We start from the raw sequence: 25,986 nt of genomic DNA on the forward strand, positions 1-25,986 counted from the left end.
AGTAAGAATCTAAATAAAATTACCAGATTTTATAATGGATATTTAAGGTGGTTATAAGTTATTTCTCCACTGGGTCGTTTATGTATCTAGTGTAGCAATAAAGGGGAATTGGAGCAAAGTTCATTTTGGTAGCAAACTCTTTTGTCGTTTTTTGAAAAGTGTTTTATTGTCTTTTCTCTTGGATGTTTTCCTCAAAGAAAATGTCACTGTGCATGAAAATTCCCTTTTAACTCAATCAGGGTTTCTCAATCTCAGAACTTTGAAGAATTCTGCGAGTTAAAGTCCATATAATTTAAAGTTCCTGAGGTTGAGAAACATTGATCTAAATCATTTAATAACTTGCAACTCATTCCATATCAGAATATTCCTGAAAAATGGCAGAATCAGTACTGTAATTTCCATTGAGAGATTACAAGGGAGTCAGGGAGAAGGTGGATTTTTCAATATTACATTTAATTATTTCTCAAGCCATAAAGTTTTGAAATTGCTTATTGAGTAGATATAACTTTTTTTTAAAAAGAAAAATGAGTGGTCTGCCATACACTGGTAATAGTGAAATATACTGTGATATAAAATAAACATGTGCTCTTAAAATGAAAAACTGATCCATTATTTAACATTAATGTATCCAGTAGTCAAATTTAGAAAGTTGTGGTAGATTAGGGATCATGAAATGCTTCAACACTGAAACAGTTCATTCAATTATCTGACAAGTTTAACAAACTTTTTCACATGTGGTTTGATCCTTTCAAATTCAGTTGTCATTGACTGAGGTGAAAAATTGGCTGAAAGATTGTTTTAAAATGTTTTTTTAAAGATTAACAAATATGATATACTCACTGTTAGAAATACTGCAGAAATTATCAGATTTCTATGTTCTGTAATAGTAATTAAGTGATCCAGAGTTTTACTTAAATAGAGAAAACCTCTATACTCTCTGTTGAGAAGTGGGTGGGATTATTTTTGACAAATTATAAATATTTCAATGGAAGACAATAGAACATATTCCCATTGTTTCCCACAACTCTTTATTTTTAAGTAAATAGATAAATAACATACACCCATACATATAATATATAGCTAATTTGATCTGTTTAAGGCACTATGTTAGAAACAAAGTGTCAAGATTGAACTGCTTTGCTTCTTTCAAACCCTAATGCTTTTCAACTTGTCAATGAACTGCGGGGAGGGAAGGGAGAAATAGAATGCTGAGAATATGTGCCTGGACTGTTAAAGCCTGACAACCATCAAGGTCACCACTGCAGCTGCTTGAGAAAGAGAGGCACTGTTCCCATATCAAAAGGATGTTTCATAATTGGACAATGTGATCACCTGGGGTGAGGAGAAAGGGAAGCTATTGCTTAACTAATCAAGCATTTGCACGGGGAAAACCAGAGCTGGTTTTGATTCTTCTGTACCAAAATGGTGTGTCCAATAACGTTTTATTTTTGGGAACTTAAAGCTCCCGAGAGTGTTTCTTTATTTTGGGTTACTAGTTGACACAAGGAGACTGTGAGTTCTAGTTCTGCCTTAGGCATACAAGCTGACTGGGTTACTTGGGCCAGTCACTCTCCCTCAGTCCACAGGATTGTTGTTGTGGGGAATATAGGAGGAAGAAGGAGTATTGTATATTTTCACCACCTTGAGTTATTTATAAAAATAATAAAGACAGGGTTTTTAAAAATCCAGATAAATCTAATACTTTCTTACTTTAAAACAACTGAGGATCCTGGATTATGGCAGGTATTGAATATAAATACATTTACCAAATTTTATGTGCTGCTTATCTTTGTGGCCCAGTGGTAAAAAAGAAGGGGGGTTGGTAACTGGTCTCAAATTCCCTCTGACCAACAGTGCTGTCTTTTAGAACAAAGCAAACTCAGAACACTTTGAAGAAATATTTCAAATGAAGCTGTTTTATTTCAAGGTCAAAACCAAATATGTTTTCTATTTTGTGCATACCTCTACTATGTATACATCCTTGCCTGAAACTTCTCTGCTCTCCTAGCTCCCCTGGCAATAAGTGAGAAATGAGTTCCTGATTGTTTTATCACATCACTTTACCTTTTCAATTGATTCCAGTGTTTCGGTGTATTTCTCTTCAGTCTGTTTTATTTCCGAAAGACAGCAAGTTCTTATGTCATTCTCAGGACATTTCTGCCAAGTCAATAAGAGTTTACTTGAATATGAGCACACTTCTGGGTATTTTTCAGCCGGACCATATTTCTCTACCAACTGTCAGTGATAGTCAGCATCCTAATCTATCTTGTTGTAGATCTGAACTCAGCGACACACTGTCTACAGGCACAACTGCCTTGCCCCATATCTTGCCAATTTAAAGAATAATCTGAACAGAATCCTTTCCAGGATTTCTGGAAAGACACTAAATGGCTTCTGGCTCCCACCGTATCCTGTGTGGACCCTTTGAATTGTGAAAAAAGGCCGTGGCAGCGGATCTAAACCCAGCCTTCACTGGTCAAGTTATCAATCAATTAAAGAAATGGTAGATGGAAGAGAGAAAGAAACTACAGGCAGCTTCCAACCGTGGGAGATTGGGAAAAGGTGCTGAAGGAAGCCATGAGAAGCGGCAAAGCAAATGCAGGCAAAAGAACCAACATAGTTTTATTCTCTGTGTTTCATGTTTTAAAACTTCTTAAATGAGAACAGGACATTTTAAAAATGCTATTATATATTAGTATGTTTATTATCAGGCAATTTAGGTCACACTCATTTAATTGACCAGGTAATGGATCAGAATGATGACACCAAAATATTTATGTGAAAAGAAAAAATTTACCAGGTAGATGACAGTGGAAGATTTTTAGGAAGGAAACTGGAGCCAAGTTGCCAATGGCTGTAGTATGATTAATTGGTTCTTAATACTCCATCGGAAATCCATGGGACTGAAATGGGTTTAATTTTGGATTATGGCCTAAATATATTACTGCACTGTTTCTTTTGTGCCCAGCTGAATCTTTTTATAACTCACAAGCTGATGTGCTGCTTCAGCTTTCATTAGGTCTTCATACACTTCACCTCCTTCATCTTCCCCATAAACACAATCATAAAGGTCTTCATCCTCATTCACTCTCGTTTCACTAGAATACAATGTGAAAGGAGAAAATTCAGAGCACATAATAGGACCTATTTTAAAAATCTACACGAGTATCACAAAATAATGTATAAATTCCCTCTGATCTCCTGTCCATTTTGGGCACTGCCAGGAGGCAGACTTAGAAACAGCTGGCTTGGCTTTAGGTTGCTGAGATCACCTGAATACTAAACTATGGTAAACCTTAACTGTGGCCAGTGAATACAAGAAATCTATGTAATCATAATTACTATCAATATATTGAAGACAACAAGCTAAGATAGAATTTTTTTTAAAATTTCTTCTCTCATCGGTACCACAAATGTAGGAGATATAACTTACGCTCAGTAAAAAGCTATACTATACTGTACTCATTTTTGTAACAGTAAATCAGGATGGGAGAACTTTTCACTAACCAGGAGAAACTTTATTTTATTATTGGAGACCTGGGAGTTGATATATTATAAATCATCCTTGTAGCTAAAACCATATCTTAAGATAATTTGAAGGTTCAAAGTTGCTGATTTATTTTTTACTGTTTTGTGCATATAGCCTTTCTATAAACTTACAGGTAGTCTTCACTTAACAATAATAACTGGACCAGAATTTCCTGAATTGCAATCATCTGACCTCAGAGGTAGTACCATGGCTGGAAGTTGAAGGACCAATCCTAGGTGCCACTTGTTCAGAACCATCACAACTTTAAATGGTCACTGAAGAAGTGGTTGTTAAATTGAAGATTAACTGTATCTATTTTACATTATTTACTATTAACAAATGTTGATTATTACCCAATTTATGACAGTGGTACTAATTCATGAGGCTGTGGATATCATAAAGCAAGTTTGGGATTTGAAAGTAGAATACCTTTTTTGAGGGTATGATGAAAGATTAAGCTTAAAAGTTTAACACACTTATTTTTGTCCTTTTTTTTAAAACAGAGGATGGATGCCATGATCCCTACTAACTATTAGAGACCTCTGGAATGTCAAATTTGAAAAGTCTTCATCGGGTGAATTTATCTTCAACTCTGAACAAAATAAAAATTAATTACAAACTTAATAACTTAAAAGAATTTAAAGTAAGCAGCAAAATGCTAATTGAAATATTGTTCTCCATAGGATCAGCATAACGTCAACACCCTACAAATTAGAACCCAAAATTAATACACAATATGACCTACTCTATTAAATCTGGAAGGCCTTTGTATATGTCTTCATCATTAACACTCTCTTCGGTAGGAAAGGGCCTATGGGGACAAAAAACAAAGAAACAAAAGTGAAAAATTATCATAAAGAGCAATCTGATTTAATCATATTATTGTTCTTTTCTGTGCTTTTTCTTTTGCTGCTTTTGTGAATCAGCCAGAGTTATCATAGATAAGATGGGAGACCATATAACTCCTTTACTTGAATGAATAAATAAATGATCATACAAATGACTTTATTGGCATGCCTGAGCAAGTATTTCATTTTTCATTTCATCTGTATATTGTATATTAATGTAACTAATTTAAATCAGATCATTCAGTTCTAAAATGTAACTTTTAAAAAAGTGGAATTACTTGAAACAAAATGATTTGCAGTTCATTTTCTAAGCAAATATTTGTATTATAGACAAAAATTGATGTTTTTTTAAAAAATCCCAACTATATTGTACCTTATTCCAGTGCCTAAAGCAATAGGGGTGCGAGAAAGTTTGGATAAAGTTTCTATAACCTGCAAAAGGGATGGAAAATATTGATTTAGTCACAAGAAAAAAAAATATTTCAAGCATCATTTAAATAGCATCCATTAGCTCAGATACAAAGAAAAGGCATATGCCATTTCTACTTAAAATATTTTAGATGTAATATTGATTTTAAATGAACCTGGCACAAACACGCTTGAAATGAAAATGTACTATACTGTGACTATTGTTAAAATGAAATTGTAATACTCATAAATAATTTGGATCACTTTTATGAATATGAATAAAATGAATTACTTAATTACTTAGTTAATATTTGATAATCAATTTATCATCATTTAATCTTAAATTTGATAATTAAATTAACTTTGCAATTTAGTTAATGTTGGATCATTTGATGATGATGATGATGATGATGATGATGATGATGATGATGATGATAATAATAATAATAATAATAATAATAATAATAATAATAATGTAAAATATTTTACTTTCATATTTACTATAATTCTCTTAAAGTGGTCCAAAATGCACAGGCAGTTATAATAATTGATTTGAAAATAAACCAGACTTAATTTAATGGAATATAACAGATATACCCTATACAGGTAATCTTCGGCTTACAACAGTTCATTTAGTGACTGTTAAAAATTACAAAGGCGCTGAAAAAACTGAATTATGGCTGTTTTTCACACTTATGACCATTGCAACATCCCCATGGACATGTGATCAAAATTCAAATGCTTGACAACTGATTCATATTTATGACTGTTGCAGTGTCCCAGGGTCATGTGACATCCTTTTGCAACCTTCTGACCAGCAAAGTCAATCGGGAGGCCAGATTCACTAAACAACTGTGTTACTGATTTAAGAACTGCAGTGATTCACTTAACAAGTGTGGTAAGAAAAGTTGTAAAATGGGGCAAAATTCACTTAACAAATGTCTCACTTAGCAACAGAAATTTTGAGTCCAATTGTGGTTGTAAATTGAGGATTACCTGTAATTACATCAAAGGAGGGTGACATCCATGGACATCAATGTCTTAAACACCTCCCTTTGATATTCATCCAGTTCCTTTTAATTTAAAAAAAAACCTAACAATACTCATATTTATTCATTTATTATTATTGCTTAAAAATAATCAAATAATCAAATGCTACTTAGATAAAAAGTATTAACTAGGAAACAGCATATTGCAAACCAGCTTCCTATTATGCAATGATAAAGAAAATCCTGGCCACCCACTCAGGTAGGTCTAATGATCTAATCATTCATGTTAGTGAAGAAATATTAAAGTACTTATAGTCAGAGCAGCTGTTAATTTGACGCAAATGACTTCTCTCTGAATTATCATTCAACAGGCAGATAAGAGTTCATTCAATATGCAGATTTCTAGTAGAGAAGGAATCAACACAAATGCATCCTAAATGATGCTGTATAATTAGCAGATTATTGTATTTTATTATCAAATAACAAAATGGGGGGGGGTTGTCATTACAAGTAGGGAGCTGACAAAGGAAAAACGAGTTGATACTAACCAAATTACCAATTACTGATTAAAATTAATTGCCTCTAAACAAAACTACCTCATTAATAAAATAAATGCTGTAAATGCAGAGGAAGAATTCATGTATTACATTTTTATCCTTCCACGGTCAAATGTGATTCTCATGATGTTTCAATTATTTTCTCTCAAACACGCAAACCACCTGCCAGAGAAATACGCATTATACAAATACACACACACACATATCCTTATTGCTTAAATAGGAAAAATAAGAATTGGATGGGGAAGGGGTAGCTATACTGCAGAGGTCTCCAACCCCCGGTTCGTGGACCGACTCTGGGCCGTGGCATGCCAGAAACCAGGCCGCGCAAAACAAAGCCCCATCTGTGGGATGCAGGCAGCACAAGAAACTCTGGTCTGCTGAAAAAACCTCTCTTCACGGAACGAATCTCTGGTGCTCGAAAGGTTGGGGGCCGCTGCTATACTGGATTAAGAAGGAAACGGAATGACGGAGCAAACTGGATGGAGATGAACAAAATAAAGATAGCTAAACCAGGATGGGATGAAAAGAGAAAGAGTCCTCATTAAGCTTTACAGAAAGGATTAAAAATATATTGGATAAGCAACACCACTTAAGTGCAGGCTAACCTTCAACATTATTTGTTCCCCCCATCTGTTATTTTCAAAAGTATCATTCTCCCCAGAGAATGGAAGACAAATCCCTCCATTCCCAGGTTATTATTTGAAGGAAAAACTGCAGTATGGATCTTCCTGTTTGGCCTAGCAGGATGTTCAAATAGTCAGTATCCATTCAAGATAGGGGGCAGTTTCTTCAGTCTTCAGGCCATATTATCTGACATCCCTACTTCCCCTCTCCCCATTTACTTCTACCCATCCCATCAGATCTGGCAGAAGCAGTATGTTACAGGTCCCATCTGCTAAAGAATTCCATCTAACAGGACCTAGGAGAAGAACCTTTTCTGCTGTGGCATCTGTTCTTTGGAACATCATTTGCCCTGGGTGAAATTAGCCCCGATCCTATTGACCTTCCAGAAATCTCTCAAAACATGTTTTTTTTCAGCAGGCCTGAGGTTTGCTAAACCATCCGGGTAGAACCCACGAGCTGGCTGTATTGGAAGATTCTGATGCAATTTCCCACAATCTTGCTTATAGTTACATTATTTTTAACAGTTATTACTTAAGATAGTTTTAATTATTGGTTTTATTGTATGCTATACAGAGTCACATCTGTGGGATGGGTTGCTATTTAAAGTTCCTAAATATATTCCTCTCATGTAAAATATGAGATCACTAATTTTGGTGAACAGGAGCTGTAGAGGAGAAATATTTTTTTTTCTTTACACACACACCAGACACTGGCTATCTATCCATGTCCTAGGTTGCGTGTGTGTTTTTTTAAATGGTTTCATAATGATAAATGTACAGGGGCACAGCAAGATCACAGAGGATCTATTAATAGTGTAGGAAGTCTAAAAAAGGAGCAAGGAAAGAAGATTATTACAATATCAAATCCATCTGTCTGATTTGCAAGAGATGAAGTCTTCAGTTCAAGTTGCACGAACTCAGTAGCCAGATTTTCCTCAGTAACTCAGCCTAAAGTCTTAGTCAATAAAAGTACAGATGATAATACTGCAATGACCCAATGTACAAGGCAATTGATATCACAATGTATATATGTTTCTAAAATATTCTGATGCATGCTCAAAATGTTGTCTTTCAATGTATTTGTTCAAACCTACACAAGGTTAATGTCAGCATATACACAATAAGTACAATTACCTTCATATCTATTCCACTGCTTTCGGGGTTTTGTTTTGTTTTGTTTTTTGTGGTTTTTTTTTGCCATGCATGAGTTTATTTATAGTCAGAAACCAAAAAAACCATGTGTCAGATGTTTGTCTTATTTGACTAATCACATACCTTTGTAAAGATTTAATAAATGTTTGATAAGTAAAACTTACAAACAAAAGGGGTGGGAAGCAAAATAGACAACAGAAAATTTTATTTTATTTTACCAAATCAAAATGCATGGTTTTCCTTGACTCACCCAGAGTAAAAAAAAAATGCTGCTTAATTTCTACTTAATCACCAAAAGAGGGCACTAAAGTACAAACCATTCTCAAGCTTCACATCAATATCCCAACAACATATAGCATAGCAACACAATTAACCTCTATTTATGCTTAGATTTTTAAGATTCACACTCTAATAACAACATGTAAATAATTGTTGAGATATTGTAGCACATAATACAACTGAATAAGAAAATGCAGGCAGATTTAACTTGCACACTGGTTTAAAATATTAAATCACTGTTATATTCTACAATAATCCACTATAAATGAGGCAATTTCTGCCAATTTGACAAATCCTAAAGCTTCTCCTTTTATTTGCAACTAAACCAGGCTCTGGTGCAAGCTAGGAAAACAAACCACATAATCTTGCTTACTGATTTATAGTTGAAACCCCTAAATAATAATAATAAAAAACAAAAACACAATAAATGCACAATAAAAAGCCATATAGCAAAGCAAGGATGGAGAAAATCTTCCAATATAGTTGACATTATCCATGCAGCCCTGTAAAATAAAAACAAACCTCAAAACTTCCAATGGTCTTAGCAATAGAGCAGAATTCATCAACACTGATATTATTATTATTTCAAAGATTTTAATTTAAAAATGAAAATACCTATATTATATGCAAAAAGACACATTAAATAGACAGGAAAAAGCTTTTCTCTATCCAAAGACTTGTCTAAGTATAGCCTTTCTCAAGCGTCAAGATAAATCCAAAAACATTCTATTAAAGTGGAATTCCAGCACAAAGGCATAGTATTAAAGGTTGATTATTTCTAGTTCTTGCAATTTAAGTTGCTTTTGATACTAGTGACTCTTGTAAGACATCTTAATGACTCCTAATGTCAATCTGGGAAAAGTACCTATACTGGAAAATTCCTGGGAGTTCTGGAGATAGACTACAGAGGGACTCAATTAGAAGTCACTCCATTATGTTCAAGGCAATTTCTATTTCTACTCCAGGAAATGAGAAGTTATAAATAATCTTTAGAGACTTTTATAAGTCAGACCAGGTAAGAAGCCAACGCAAAGTAATGGCTTGAACAAATCCAAGAATCTTACTCACTTCTTCACCACCATTAACAATACAATTAACCTAGGCAGATGCTGTTGGATGATGTAGTGGATATTTCAAGTATGCAATATATTTTAAGTACAGGTAGTCCTCAACTTACAACAGTTCATTTAGTGACCATTCAAAGTTACAATGGCACTGGAAATGTGACATGACTGTTTTTCACAGTTACGGCCTTTGCAGCATCCCTATAAGCATGTGATCAAAATTCTGACTCATATTTATGACCATTGCTGCGTCCCAAGGTCATGTTATCACCTTTTGCAACCTTTTCACAAGCAAAGTCAATAGGGAAGTCACTTAACAACCAGGTTACTAACATATCAACTGCAGTGATTCACTTAACAACTGTGGTAAGAAAGGTCATAAAATGGGACAAAGCTCAACAAATGTTTCACTTAACAATAGAAAATTTGGGCTCAATTGTGGTCATGTCGACGATTACCTATATATATATTGCTCAAAGTGAGATGAAGCTCAACATGGATCTGAGCATCATATCTATGAAGTACCACCCAGCTATTCACAGTGGAGTTCAGACTGAACCATAGCATCAGCTAGCTAGGGTAGCAAAGACTGAGTCATCTACCCAATCACCTTGAAGAACTGTCTAAAACACTTCTCCACAGATGCAATCAGGGATTGAATGATTGATTGATTGATTGATTGAGCACCATAAAGTCAGTTTCAACTCTTAGCAACCACATAGATTTTCTCCATGATGACCTGTCCATAACTTGGTCTTTCAGATCTTCCAACAATGCACTCATCACTACTCTTCTTCTTTTCCTCTATTTTTGCCACATGCCAGGGATGAGGTCTTTTTATAATGTTGCTGAAGTAGAATATTTTAAGCCTGATCATTTGGGTCTTGGAATTCTGGGTTTATTTATTTGGAGATTTATTTCTTTGTTTTTCCTCATTCTCCATAATACCCTCAGCAATCAGGGAGGAAACCATCCTCTCCATCCCAACTGTGGCAACATAGATCTTGTGATGCATTCCTCCAATATATCTGGTTACTTACCTCTGGATGGTGCCACAATTATTCATACTTCTTGTCCTGGTGCTTAATTGAGCCTTATCTTTTCTTCTTATATTAATCTTCTTTTTCTATAATAAATGCTATATCTGTTCTTTCCCCAAAATGTTAACTTCCATTAATCCTTTTCTTTTTCGTTCTATTATGCCCTTCATATTTATTTGTTAAATTTGTTATTTATCAAATTTAATAATATAAGGTGACGCTGGAAGATTTATAAATATAATCTTTCTATAAGAATCTCTGGCGAAAATCTCCCCATCCGCTGGAATCTATTCATGTTCCTTCTCTCTCTCTCTCTCTCTCTCTCTCTCTCTCACACACACACACACACACACACACACACACACACTCTCCCTCCCTCCCTCCCTCCCTCTTAACAAGCCCATGAAGGAAGTATAACACTGTACTGCTTTAATTCATAAAAATCACTTATCAAAGAATTCTTATAAATTTACAGAACAATTACAAAGTAGAATAGTTTCTGAATGACAGCTTCAAAAGCCGTTTGTTCTCCCTATCAAATTATCTGATCCCTGAAAAAGTTATGAATGCTGTCCCATAATTTAGCCAGTTTGTTTGTTTGTTTGTTTGTTTGTTTGTTTGTTTATTTATTTATTTATTTATTTATTTATTTATTTATTTATTATTTATTTATTTATTTATTTATTTATTTATTTATTTATTTATTTATTTATTTATTTATTTATCTATCTATCTATCTATCTATCTATCTATCTATCTATCTATCTATCTATCTATCTATCTATCTATCTATCAAATTTCTATACCGCCCTACTCCCAAAGGACTCAGGGCGGTGAACAGCCAAGATAAAATACAGATAATACAAATATTAAAAATATCCCTTAAAATTATTAAATATTTTGGCCAAAACACAGATTAAAACACCCAATTTATAAAATCACACAAATTAAAAATTTAAAAGAGGAGAGTTAGGCCAGGCCAGCCTGCTGAAATAAAAAAGTTTTGAGAGCACGACGAAACGTGCGCAGGTCCGTGATCCTCCGTATCTCTGGGGGGAGATCGTTCCAGATGGTAGGTGCCCCCACAGAGAAGGCTCTCCCCCTGGGGGCTGCCAGTCGACACTGTTTGGCCGACGGCACCCTGAGAAGCCCCTCTCTATGGGAGCGTACTGGTCGGTGAGAGGCTATTGGTAGCAGAAGGCGGTCCCATAAATACCCTGGTCCGATGCCATGGAGTGCTCTAAAGGTGGTAACCAAAACCTTGAAGCACACCCGGAAGACCACCAGGAGCCAGTGCAGCTTGCGCAGGAGGGGGGTCACATGGGAGCGCCACGTCGCTCCCATAACCACCCGCGCGGCCGCATTCTGGACCAGCTGGAGCCTCCGGGTGCTCCTCAAGGGGAGCCCCATGTAGAGAGCATTGCAGTAGTCCAGGCGGGAAGTAACGAGAGCATGAGTGACCGTATTTAACGAGTCCCGATCCTAAGAGTCTACAATATTTTCAGAAACTTCACCAATATTATATTAAAATGGAAACTATATTTGCAGACATCTGCAAATGAATTTGCAGACACTGCAATTACTAACTTCATGACAGTTCCCCATACAGTGTGTGGGAAGCAGTAAGTTATAAAAAGAAGTTGTTTTACAAAAGATATTACAATGCATAATTATCAGAGTCCGCCAGGCTGCATTGTGAAGGTCTTCAGAGAAATGTCTTTATACTTCTCAATTATTATGGTAGCTTTTAAGATTTTGGGGGGTAAATTTTTTTTTTACAGCAATTACATCCTGTAACAAGCTTGTTCTCTGGCATGCTGGCTTGTTCCACATAACTTTGTTCATCAAAAGCAGCCCTTAATATCACACAGCATGTCTAACAAGTGCTTGTATTTACATCTTATTTATTGAAGATATTGACTACTCTGTGGTAATTAATTCCCATGAAACTACGCTGGAACAAGCTCTTCTGGAACAGCCAAGTTTTATATGCAAAGATCTAACATATCTAAAAACATATGTAAATTCATCCCCAGATACCTATGAAAACACCTATGTAAACTCCACTTCTGAGCAATAGGTAGCATTAGTAATACAAAAATGGCGATGAAAGCTTTGGAGCAATAACATAGAAATAAATACAGTCAAAGATTTAAATATACAATATGCTCATAAACAAAACCTTGAAAATCAAATCAAGGCTGGCAATCTTTCAGAGGGTGAGAACTGCTGTACTTTTTATGATCACAGGATATAATAAAACCGTACTAGAAATATTTATGAAAATAAGATAGAAAGGGCCAGCAATTATTACTTTTGCAAAACTTCTGAGAACTGTTAAATCAATGAAAAGCAATTAATTAAACTATTAAACATGATACAGTAGAAGTATGCATTCAGCCCAAAATCAGCTGGCTGCAGACTTCTGGGAGTTGAAATCCACACATCTTTTTTTTTTTTAACAAACATATCAATGCATGAACAGTGCGGCACCTAGGTGTCACACATTCTAATACAAATAAAGCTAATAAAATTAATCATAGTTATTACATTCAATCAACTTATATATTTCTAATAATGATACACATTTATATTAAGTTGCAGTCTGTCATTATTCAATTATTCTATGTTTTTTCTTGTTATTGCTTTTATTTTATTATATAAAAGTGTATATGCTAATATTCCCCCTTCTCTGTTATTCTAACTTTTAATCATGTCATCCTTTATTAAAAGATATTTTCTTTCTATCCTACCTAACTTCTAGTCATGTCACCTACCTAAAAAAAGAAAAGAGAGAAAAAAGGAAAAGCAAATCAGAAAAACAAGAAAAAAGAGAAATCATCTATCCATCCTCTCTTGCCCACTTCCAATATTTTAATTGCTATGCCTTTTTTTGGCTTGCTTCCCATATTCCTTTCTTGGATCTTTATCTCTGTCTGCATCTACTTCTTGGCTGTTCAATCTAGGTATTTCTCCAACCTCTACCCTCTTCCACTGCCTGGTTTCCAAAATTTCTGCCCAGGCCCCTATCTCCCTTTCAAAAGTATCTTCCAACTCTCTTAATATATTTTCCCCCTGATTTAATTGAAGTTGTCAAAGTTGAGAAACACTGTTCTAGAATCTTTCTTTAAAAGGAATAAAGGCAATGAATGCTACAACTTCCTATTTAAACTATTTTTGTTGAAATAATCTAAAAATGTTTAGAAGCCTGAGCAGTATCCAATAGAAACATTAGTCCCCTGTGCATCACAACACCTATTTCTGCACTAGAAAGCAAAATGCCAACATACAAACCAATTGAAGGGTTAGTTAACATCTTACAAGTAATGAAACAAAACTTATTTCACCCAGAGCATAACTGGAATTGGTACCTTTATAAAATATACATAAATGACCGGTGTAAGGAAATACTTAGTAATATTGGAAAGTTCATCCTGGAAATATTCCTCAATTCTCATATGAAACAGATATTAGCAATCTCAGTATAGCCTATGGATTTACTTTGTTCTTCACCGAAGTTTATGATCCCTAAAATTCAAGCCAAGTGTAGTAATGAATTAAGCAGCCTAAATTCTCTTCAACCAGCACCCAAAGAAAATGAAGTATGCAATTCTTATCTAGTCGTTCTATGCTGAACACCAGGGAAGATCTTCTACCAACTGTGTCAGTGAGCCTGACAAGTTCTGAACTTGACCCAGAGAGTCCAACAGCTGGCTAACTACAAGACTTCCTTGAGTAATTGTATGAGCCTTAAATAATACTGTGCAGCAAAAAACAAAAATCAAGTATTTTTTCTGTCTTAATTTTCATTCAGTGTGATGAAAGGGCATTTGTTTCCAAAATAATTTTTTAAAAAATTCAATTTATAGAAGGAATGTAATATACCTACAATTATTTATTTTCATGATGGCCAAGGGGGTGATATAAATGAATTGCTCTTTCTTGCTTACATACATACATACATCTTCTGCTGCCCTGGATTATTATTCAATTATATTCTAATTTCTTAAAAAATCAAGAAATTAGGAAGGAAAGACAGCTGGAGACTTCAGAGTGATAGAAATGTGTATAGCAGGACATTGATGATAGTATCCCTAACTCTGGTAATAATATAAGCTCCAAAACAACACCCAAAAAACCCTCAAAAGGAATTATCTAATCCTCAGAAAATAAAATTGAAAAAAGAAACATGTTGAAAAACTAGACCACAGATTTTAGCACAGAAATAACTATGAGTCAGTTCTATTAAGACAGTACCTAGCTGAAGTTCACATACCAGTTAAGGCAAAATATGGAAGGACACAGCAAACTTAATCAAATCTGAGAAAGCATACATGACCGAGCAGAAAATAATTACAACATGACTAATGAAGAAGTCACGCTAGCATGATTCATTTGTCTGAAAATATGACTGACAAATGAAAAGATTCCCACCAGAATGAACAGAAAAACATTCCATTCCAAACATCTCTGCTGCATCAAAGAATGACACCAAATGGCTCAAAGGGCCAAAGAATCATGACTCGGTGATCAAAAGCCCAAACACCCATTCTGATGAAAATATTACGCAATGTTATCATCAGAAAATATTCCCAAAATCAAAAGATAATCAGAATAAAAATCTATCTCTACGACACCTTTCCAAATAGGAAGTAAGCCTGTAATAATGTCTGGATGAACTGGTATTTGCTGGTTAAGAGTCCAGTAGATTATCTTCAGAGGTGGGTTTCAGCAGGTTCTGACCAGTTCTGGAGAACCGGTAGCAGAAATTTTGAGTAGTTTGGAGAATTGGTAGTAAAAATTCTGACTGGCCCCGTCCCCATTTATTCTCAGTCTCAGCTGATCGGGAGGAAATGGGAATTTTACAGTAACCTTCCCCTGCCACACCCACCAAGCCATGCCATGCCCACCAAGCCACGCCACGCCTACCAAGCCACATCCACAGAACCGGTAGTAAAAAATTTTGAAACCCACCACTGATTATTTTACTGAATAGCATGAGGGAGAAAAAGGCCAGTTAATTCACCTCCTCATTTAACTTTTTCTCTAATAATGTAACCTCTAGTTCTAACGTCTTCCCCATCTGCTTTCAACTACTAGGGAGTGGAGAGGTTGACTGTCTATCAGTTTTCTTTCACCTGCCCCAAGAGTAAATTACCATATAGACCAGTGGTGGGTTACCCCCGGTTCGGACTGGTTTGGAAGAACCAGTAGTAAAACCGGCGGGAGGCCCCACCCACCGCCCCGGATGTCGTCATTGGTGATCTGTGCATGCGCAGAAGCACAATCCTGTTGTGAACCGGTAGTAAAGGTAAGTAGAACCCACCCCTGATATAGACTGCTATTTTCCACCTTCTTCAGTTACAACAATTAGGCAGGAAGTTCAGTATTATACCTATTTTTTTAATCTGTGTAACCTATAAATGACCAGTCACTACACAAATAAAAATAAGTATTGTAAGTAGTGAATGTTAATATTAACAAGGCACACAGCCAATGTGCAAATATGAGTTAGAAAAGCAGGGATGATTTCCTCCCTTTAAGCTCCAAATGTTATGATAGACTCAACATAATAAGGCTCACTTCCAAAGAATTGATAACAGTCTTGCTCAGATATAAGTAATGGCTTGCCTGCCTTGGTTTTGCAGTGCAAAGGTCCAACTGCAGGAGAAATTCTTATGAAGTATCAGTGGAAAATGACATTCAACCCAGATCGGGAATAGGAATGCTATGTGGAGTGAGGACATGAAGGAAGATTAGTGACAAACATGAAATAATGCTATTTGTCATTCTGAGTTGATTTTCCAACGCACTCCCTCCCTCCTGAAGAAAGTTAGCACCCACCCCACTCCTAGAAGAATGAAATATTTTGAGAAATATTAAAAAGACAGAATATTATAATTTCCCTGGATGAGAAAGAAGAGGGAGAAAGCAGCCCCCATCTTTCTTAATAGCCCTCAGCAGATGTCAGCACTTAAGAGATAATGAGCTTATTGAAAATTGCATCGCTCTATTCATAAGCAAATACGCTCATCCAAGAGCCAAACCAGGACAAAGCCATTAAGCCATAATAGGAATTGCCCAACATCCTTTCAGAACACAAGCCTCTTCATTGCATCATCTCAGCAGTCCAAACGTCAATCAAACTTAGCTCAGACAAACACCTAGGATTTGTATTTTGACTATAGAGCCAGCTATGACCCCTACATAACCCCTACATGGCCCCACAGGAGCCTGACAACAGCCAATAGAATACATGTTCTTGCACAGGAACAGGAAGCTCAAGTGCAAAGCCCAAGAGAAGTTATAAAAAAAACCCACTATGAACTCCACGTGGTCAGCTGCCCAGAACCCAAGTGGTTCTGCTTCATCATTAAACCTTCTTTCCAATCAGCCTCCATGTTTCCAATGTCTTTCTCCTGGCTTGGAACCGAACCAGATGGATATTTCTTCCCACACTCCCTTTCTCTCTGCCTTTGAGTCAATGCTGTCTCCTGGTGACTGTCCCTGCAGTTTTCTTGGCATAGTTTTGGAAGAGGTTTGCCTTGACTTCTTTTTAAATCTGAAAGTGGTTGGGCCATGGTCACCAGCTGGTTTTGTGCCTAAGGTGGGACTAGAACTCACAGATGGCTGGTTTCTACAATGACACCTTAATTACTACACCCAGCTGGCTTTCCTTTCTAATACTGATATGCACTAAATTGAGTGTGCAATCTCTTTAGAATGAGAGGGCAACAGGACATTCCTAAAACAACCCTAAAAGTTTCACATTTTTATCTTCTTTGGTTACTCGCAAATTTTGGTGTCAGGGAATGAACATTTTCACGTGCGCTTTCTTCAAGCAGTGTGAGTAAATATTAAATAAAGTTAAGGATGTAATAAATTTTCCAATATGGGGTTCAGAGAGGTTGGTTTTAATGTTTCAATATAATTAGTGAAATTTTAAGGCAATATATATTTGGCTTTTCAAATGCAACAGCATCAATGCAGTTCTTTATTTAATCATACCTGCAGACATTTGCCAATGACCTTTCTCGACAAAGCAATGCAAGATTTGCTTTTTTTTTCTTACTGCTATTAGCGTCTTAAATCTGACTCTGCAGTTTTAACTGCTGTAAACTGTTCTTACAACAGTTAAGTAATGGTAATTTCCATTTTTAAAAGCTTTAAAATACAACAAATAAAATGTTCCCCTGATGACTTGTTCTTCTCCATTTAGAGAAAACAAATTCTCATAACAAAGACAAAAAGTGAAGAAGACAAAAGCTTGTGCCATCTCCTCCTTATTAATACAGTTATAAATATGTATATATAAACATATAAAACCAACTCTACAGAAAGTATTTTTAAGCCCTTTTTACCTATTGATCATTTGGAAAGATATCCTTCATAGATCTCATGACATAATTATATAGAGTTGTGCCAGAAGCAAAGATCAGGCCTAGCAGAAATGCTATTAAAGGTAACCTCACTGCATGGGAGCAGATATACTATTTTATGTTATCACAGCAAAATCAAACACTCAGATTAATACCGTGTTGGTATATAATGTGTTTAACAGTTGATTCATTACAGCAGTGCAGTTTTGAATTATATTTACTAGAAAAATATACTGGAGGTCAGTAAGGTGAAAGTTGCTTAACCTACTGCAATTCTAGATGTAAGATATAGTTGTTTCACTGGCATTCAATATACAGCAGGCCATATTCAGGTTAAGTATGGATTATATGATTCTCTTTTAACAAACAACTGAAAACCACAGCCAGAAAAATAATTCTAATTCAACTCACGGAATCCAAATGTCTTTTAAGCTTAATACAATCAATTGGTTCTATTGAAACCAGCATGGAAACCTTCTGAAAAAAGGAAATTTAAAATGGATTGTCATTTAGAAATCCACAAAAGGCTTTTCAGAAATCTGGAAGTAATGTATCAGCAGGTAAATGCTGAAAATCTTTATTTAATCCTTCTCACATACAAGCAGTGGAAGAAGCTTCCATAAATCACTTTAAAAATTTTACAAACCAATGAAGGTTATTGAGTAAGGAAACGTCAACATTTTAAAGATATTATCTAACATAATTTCATGCTTATGATCAGTGGATTTAAGTCCATTTAGGAATTTAGAATGGAATAAACACATCACAATTCAAAAAACCTTATAATTCTCCCTCATTTCCTACATACACACTTTAGGAAGAGTAATTTCCTGTCATTGCAAAATATTGTTTTAGAACAAGGGTTTCAAACTCACAACGTCATGTTGTCATCACATGATGTTTCGTGACGTTTTTTCCCTACATGGAGCTGGGGTGGGCGTGGCCTGTGTGTGATGCATCCAGCCCACTGGCCACCAGTTTGACACCCCTGTTTTAGAATATAGATTAAACAGTTTGTATTCAGCTATTCCAGAAGCCCAATGTTGAATTACATGAAATAATAAATGACAGATGTCAACTGAGGGGAATTTCCTTCTGGACTTTAATGAAACACGAAGGAAATCTTGGGCAGGTTAGAAATAACAGCAGTGAAAATGACCCCCCCGCCCCCCAAAAAAAAAAAAGAAAATTGGTATCTGTTCTACTGAATCACCTTTGTATAAGGTAAGGGTATCTATTTTGTAATGGTTTTTCTATATGATCCCAAAACCAACATCCTCTATGTAACAAAACAAAAATTTGAAAGCATGAATGGAAGAGGAAAACTGACATTTCTCCAACTCTTACTCTATGCTTTATGCTCTATGAATTTCTCAGCCAGCATGATCTTTGTTGACCATTGTGGAAGCTGAAGTCCACCCACTGAAAAGTGCAAGTTAAGAAAGGCTGCTTCAGAGAATAAATCGGAAGGCATGGTGCCAAAATCTATAGAAAAAAACAAAAATTAGATGGAAATTGCCAATGTTCAGCAAGAGGACTCAGAAAAATAAAAGATGTAATAGCTAAGGATAAGGTAAATAAGATTATAAGATAAATAGGATCTATAATTTTAAGATGGCAATAACAGGTCCCATACACGAGAATGCATGAGATTTGGTGAATTGGGTCTTGATGATTCCCACAGAGAGACTCTAAGCTTCCACTCCAATTCTACTGTCCTTCTTTAGAACAGATGCCATAATAATGCTACTGCCAGCCTCTTTCCCAGAAAAACACTTCTCTACAGGTAGTCCTCAACTTACTACCACAATCAAGCCCAAAATTTATGTAGCTAAGCAAGACATTTGTTAAGACATCCAATAAAGAATTCACAGTTTCATGTTGCTGAAGTTGAAAGAAAATACAGTATTGACTTCAGGTGCCATTTTCTAGAGTAAGTATCTCTTAACAAGGGAAGTATTCAATAGGCATTTAAGAGGCTGACAACATTAAGCATAGGTTTTTCTTTTTCTCATAAGGACCTCAGGGGTTAGGATAGGAATATACTGAAGAAAGCAATATTTTATCAACATAAATAAATACAATTTATTATTAGGAATTCCATATTTTAGGCTCAGGTTTGTCAGGGCTTTAAACAAATTAATAGCAATACTTAAGGTAAATCTAAAAACATACCTAGAACTTGATAAGAATGGTAAATGGTAAATTTATTTTCAAAACATCCAATCCTTGTTAATAACTTTGCAATCTATATAGGAACTGCTGCCCCAGAAAAACTCAGTCTGCAATTTAGGGTTTCTTCTGGACTCGCAACTCCTGTTCAAGGAACAGGTGGCAGTCGCAGCTAGGACTTCATGTTCTGCACCAGTTGTAGCCTTTCCTATGCTCAATTGTTCAATCCCATGTCATCTCATGGCTAGACTATTGTAATAGTCTACATGGGGCTACTCTTGAAGAGCATTTTGAAGCTACAGCTGGTGCAAAATGCAGCAGTGCAGGCAGATTGGGGGGGCCCAAGAATGGCCCCTGTATCACCACTGCTCCACAAGCTGCATTGGTTACCAGTCTGCTTCCGGGTGCAATTCAAGGTGTGGGTGATCACCTTTAAAGTCCTTCATGGAGGTTACTTGAGGGACTGTCTCACCCCACTGGGATTGGCGCTTACCCACTCATGCCGGCAGAGGAGTCATGCTGCAGGCCCATCAGCCTGAATATTCTGGCTGGCCGGGTCCAGGAGGAAGGCCTTCTCTGCTGCTGCTCCTGGAACATTTTGCCCCTCCTCCCCGCCCCCCCATGTGACGTTGGCCCCAACCCTCCTATTTTGTCATAAGGGCCTAAAGATGTGGGTGTGCTAGTCGGCTTGGGGTTCCAGTGGGGAAAGAGGCAATGGAGGTGGTTGTCAGCCTCTATGATGCTTGCTTGCTGTCGGCTGCCATAGTAATGGGAGGGGGGAAGTGAGCTGGTGGAGATGTCTTGTGAAAGGGAAGAATATTCTCACCGTCTTTGGCGCAGTTGAAGGGAGTGCTGATAGCCAGTCAAGGTCAACCGTTCTGGCGTACCAGATAGATGGCACCATCTGAAGTTGAACCTCACATGACACCTCGGAGTGCTGGGTTTTGGACGTTCAGCTAGGATCCTTGGGCGGAGGGATTTTGGAATGCTTTCAATATGTAATTTTCATGCCTTTTGCCTCAAACCTTGTTTTCTTTTCGTTGCATTCAGTTCATGCTCAGTAAAAGTACCTTTCTCTACAAACATGGAGTTGGGGTTTTCCTTTCTTGAGTTTTGAACAGAAGCACACCTGACAGTGGTTGATTGAGTAATAACATATCCCACTTCTTCCCCTGCAACTCCACCCCCACCCTCCCCATGTGTCCTTGGTTTTAATATCTGGTTTTAACTTTTTATGTTTTAACTTTTTATGTAACTGTAAGCTGCCCTGAATTACCCTCTGGTAAGATGGGAGGCCAATAAATGTTATGGATGGATGGATGGATGGATGGATGGATGGATGGATGGATGGATGGATGATAGATAGATGATAGATAGATAGATAGATAGATAGATAGATAGATAGATAGATAGATAGATAGATAGACAGACACACAGACACACAGACACACAGACACACAGACACACAGACAGATAAATTAAATTTTCCATACAGTTTTTTTAAAAAGTACTATTAGATGTGGAGAAAATAAACACTAATGGGTTAAAACTTTACACAGAGAGATAAAACTCTGAAGTCTTATCAGGCTCAAAAAAAAAATCCTGACTATGGAGCTATTAAGCAATTTAGCATCTTCCTTCCAATAGATCTTATCTTGGAATACACCTAAGGTGACTTCAGTTCCAAAAGCAGGCATGGATTTAAGGTCTAAATGAGCAGCTTCATCCAAGAATCTCTCAGAAATGTCTGTAGTGACTCTCAGTCATCCAGGTCACACTTCTTTCTTCAAAAAGGCAACTGTTTTTTCCTTGAGAAAGAAGAAGAAAACATTTTGCTTCTCATCCGAGAGGCTTCATCAGTTCTGATTGCAGGGGGATGGAAGAATACCCTGTTTCCCCCAAAATAAGACATCCCCTGATAATAAGCCCAATCGGGCTTTTGAGTGCATGACAATAAGGCCAAGCGCTTATTTCAGGATTCAAAAAAATATAAGACAGGGTCTTATTTGGGGGGAAACACAGTAGGTAACCTCTCAGAAACTGTTCTCACAAGTATCCTACCCAGACAAAAAAGGGTTGCAACTGGTCTACAATTTTTGCCTTCTTTTTTAGCTAGGTTACAACTTCTGCTTTAACTTTAAAGTTACATATATGTGATCTCTATCAAAGACTAATAATAAACATTTTTAAAACTTTGATATTTTTGTATAGGTTACCATAGCAGGAAGTTGAAAATGCAGGGTCGAGAAAACAATCTCTCTCCAAATAGGGAACAGAAACAATGACAGAATAAAACAGCTCTTCAGATGGCACACTAACTAATGTCAGATTCAATAAATTGTAGCACACAGTAATTATTATCTGGCTATGGGCACTAATAAAACTTCACACTCTAGATGACAGAGAGAGAGAGAAAGGGGCTGTGGAAAAAAATAACCTCAAGTAGAACAATGGTGGGAAAGAATAAGTAGAAGAATGACGGGAATACCAGGTTGATATGTGATAATAAGGTTTGGGGAAAATGGAATCAATATGCCTGATTGGAAAGATCCCAGCCCAACATTTGTAGAAGTAGTTGATGAGAAAAGAAAGTCTTTTAGGAGGGATACTCCTAAATTCGGGAGAGCGGGGGAGGAGGAGAGATGCAGGATATTACAGAGAAATTTCCACAGTAAGTTACAGAGGAAGATACTATGGAAGGTCATGGTGCCAATCATTCCTCATCTAGGAAAATTGGTAATTTAGTTCCAGACACATCTTCCATCTCAGCTGCCTTTCCACCTCAGCTGCCTTTTCCCTAGCTAGTGTCTTATTCCTGGACACCTTGATCTCAGGCTGTTGCTAGTGAATACCACATCAATTTTTAATAAGACTATATGACAGGGGTGGGCAAATATGGCCCCTTTATGACCTGTGGACTTCAACTCCCAGAATTCCTGAGACAGCCAAGCTGGCTCAGGAATTCTGGGACTTGAAGTCCATAGGTTGTAAAAGGACCACAGTTGCCTACCCCTGGACTATGACATGGGCCTGGCATATATAACCAAGACCACTTGGATAGGAGGGGGAAATAGTCCTTGCTAAATTTGCCCAACAGGGTTGTGGCTTGTTCAACAGTCACAACTCAAGATTAGGAAAGAGGGGCCATGACTGGGATTCCTTAGACATTGTGGAAATTAAATCTGGTGGGATATAAAACCTATAAATAATTCCTCAGGTCATAAAAAAGCAATCTATTGGATGCTCTCATTGAAGATGGAAGGAGACCTTTGGCTATATTGTTATTTTCTACACAAACAAAATTCACTATAATTTGTTTGGAGATAAAGAATATTATAAAGACATTCATATAAAGAAAAATATATACCACTTAATGAAAATGCATGGTAACTTGAATGAAGAAAAAGGAAGATCAAAAAATGATGGGTTAGTTCAACTTGGTTATCCTAACATGGAATACTATGCTATTAGTACAATAAAATGACTTATTTTAACCAATAACTCAATCAAAACTAACTGGTACAATAAACTTTCCTACTACCGATTTTTTTTAAAAAAGCAAGTTTCCACTTCAATAGTGAGCTACATGTCATTATTTTTTTAAATAAAAAATCTTCGTGATATTGCAATGACAGAAGCAACCAATATTTCTTCAATCATTTAAAGCGTGAAAAGATTAATTTCACTTAATAAAAATACTTTATATTGAGAGTGGAGTCAATTAATTCAAAATTGAGCTCTCAGGTGATTAAACAGTTATGAACTATAAAAAAAAATAAACTTGAATTCTTGAATTCTTCATGCAACTATTATTTTCCTAAGCAACTAATTTGGAGGTATAATTTAGCATAAATAGATATATAATCCAGAGGATTCCAATCAAATTCAGGAAATTAGTGAAGCGGATGCAAACTGTAGGAAGTTGTCATGAGAAACGAGGAAATAACTTAGTTCCAGCTATTTGGGATCTCAAGACTGTTCATCATCAGGGTGTGAAAAAGATGAACAGGGAGAAAAAAGGTCATTAGGTCAAAGGATGAGATAATAGAAGGGAGTATCAGAGGACTTGCCAGAAAATAGGAGTAAGGAAAGAGGGAAGTAACCTTGAAAGAGATAGACAAAACTTAAAAGAGTTTGAAAATGAAAAACAAATAGTATGGCAAAGGCATACAAAAGCACAGGTGTGACGAAACAGATTTAACTCAGGAAGCCAGGCCTGGGGGAAAAAAGAAAGAAAAATCAGTTCTTAGTTTAAGAACACAACGTGAAGAAATGAAAAGGAATCAGAGATTTAAAGGGAAACTTGTTTGGAGGTTGTAGCAGGGGAATGCAGCTATCGTATATCCTCGACTGAAGATCCATACACCCCTATCATCGTCTTCCACCAAATGTACAGTTTTGGGAGGGATGCACATGGAGTGATGAGGGAGGAAGGGGACATCTGCTTAACCAGCCAGATCAGCCTAATAAGTATACGGTATTTTTCGGAGTATAAGACACACCTTTTCCCCCACTAAAAGGGGGTGAAAATTTAGGTGCGTCTTATACACCGAATGTAGCCCCGCCCACCCACTGGCCCCCACCCTTTGGCCTCTGCCTCGCAGCAGTTACCTTCTTACAAGCAAACAGCAAGAAAAAACAGCTATTTCAGCTTCAGCACAGCCCAATTAGCATAAGTTGATTGGATCGGCCTCCCAACTCTCAGCTGATTTGCTCTCAGCTGTTTTATGCAGGGCTCTGCTGCTTGCTGCAAAGAGGTAAATTGCTGGAGCAGATTTTTTTTTCCCTTGTGCTAATCAAGCTATGTTGAAAATGAAAATGAAAGTAAAGCAGGCTGTTTGCTGTTTGCTGCAACGAAGCAAAATTGCTCAGAGGCAGAGGGAGATTTCTTTTTCTTCTTTTCCTCAAAAAAAGGTAGGTGCGTCTTATACTCCAAAAAATACAGTAACTTTATTGTCATTGTGCGTATATACCCAGTATACCCATACAACGAAATTCACATAACACCCAAAGACCAGGCCCAACACACATAACAATCCCCAAACAATCTCAAATTCCCCACCCCTGAACCACCCAAATATCCACACAACAGACCAAGTAATGCTGTCCAACAGCTCACTGATGGTGGCAATCAATGGGGTGAAAGATATTGCAGCCAGATCGCTCTCACATGCATTTAAAGGGAAGCAAAAGGAGAAATTCAGAATCAGAAAGGAAATGAACGTTTAAATCAAGAACTAAGGAGGGGAACCTTTAAACCAAGAACCAGCATTACTCATGAGCCAGGCAGCTTAAGAAAACAAACAAGAAGGTAAGAGGCCAAGTACAGTATTCCAGCTGGGAAAGTGAGTGATTGAATGACTTTTCATGAACAAGAGGAGTGGGGAGGTGCCCAAAGCTGCCAACCTGCTCTATGCCAGGCCTGCTTGCATTCCATGCAGGTGAATCAGGGGGACGGAGGGCAGGTTCCACATATGGAAAGAATCAACCCAATGTAGAGAGGAAAGAGAGCTGAAGCCACCAGAGGGAGGAGTGGGTTTCTATGTTTAAAATGGACTGAGTTTTGAAAACAGTCTGTCTGGTGAGTGAGTGAGTGAGCAGGACTGGGGAGAAGGGGGAATTTCATTCCTATTGAGTTCAGCATCTGTTGTTTTTGTGTGACTACATATTCATGTAATAGATCTGCTTCAAATCAATAGTGTTGTTCTCATCCTTTGATTCTGAAAGGAAGAAAGTAAAGGGAGATATATTTAAAAACTAGAAAAGTCTTGGGCTGCTCAATCTAAATGGTGGGCATTTAAAACTTCCTGATGGTGGTGGGAGAAGGCTTGCTTGAAGATGTTTTCAGTAGGAATTAGAAAAGAAACCATTGGGAAGTGATGGCTGAGAATTTCTCTTGGGGGTATAGATTTCTCAATTTCAAGACTGAGATTACTATGATTT

The 25,986-nt window shown here is 36.7% G+C and overlaps 1 protein-coding gene across 3 annotated transcripts in view; it reads right to left on the reverse strand.

Annotated features, from left to right (window-relative positions):
* VAV3 (vav guanine nucleotide exchange factor 3) overlaps positions 1 to 25,986 on the reverse strand; it is a 187,364-nt gene that overhangs the window by 104,794 nt on the left and 56,584 nt on the right. For all 3 annotated transcript variants that reach the window (XM_034437390.3, XM_087890015.1, XM_034437391.2), the window contains exons 3-6: positions 4,751 to 4,809; positions 4,275 to 4,340; positions 2,990 to 3,098; positions 2,065 to 2,157 (exon numbers count right to left, since the gene is read on the reverse strand). In XM_034437390.3, the coding sequence (XP_034293281.1) occupies positions 2,065 to 2,157; positions 2,990 to 3,098; positions 4,275 to 4,340; positions 4,751 to 4,809 (327 nt within the window). The remainder of the gene's footprint in view (positions 1 to 2,064; positions 2,158 to 2,989; positions 3,099 to 4,274; positions 4,341 to 4,750; positions 4,810 to 25,986) is intronic.

This window comes from Pantherophis guttatus, chromosome 3 (assembly GCF_059756535.1).
Source record: "Pantherophis guttatus breed Tessera chromosome 3, ASM5975653v1, whole genome shotgun sequence".
In the NCBI taxonomy this organism is placed as follows: domain Eukaryota; kingdom Metazoa; phylum Chordata; class Lepidosauria; order Squamata; family Colubridae; genus Pantherophis; species Pantherophis guttatus.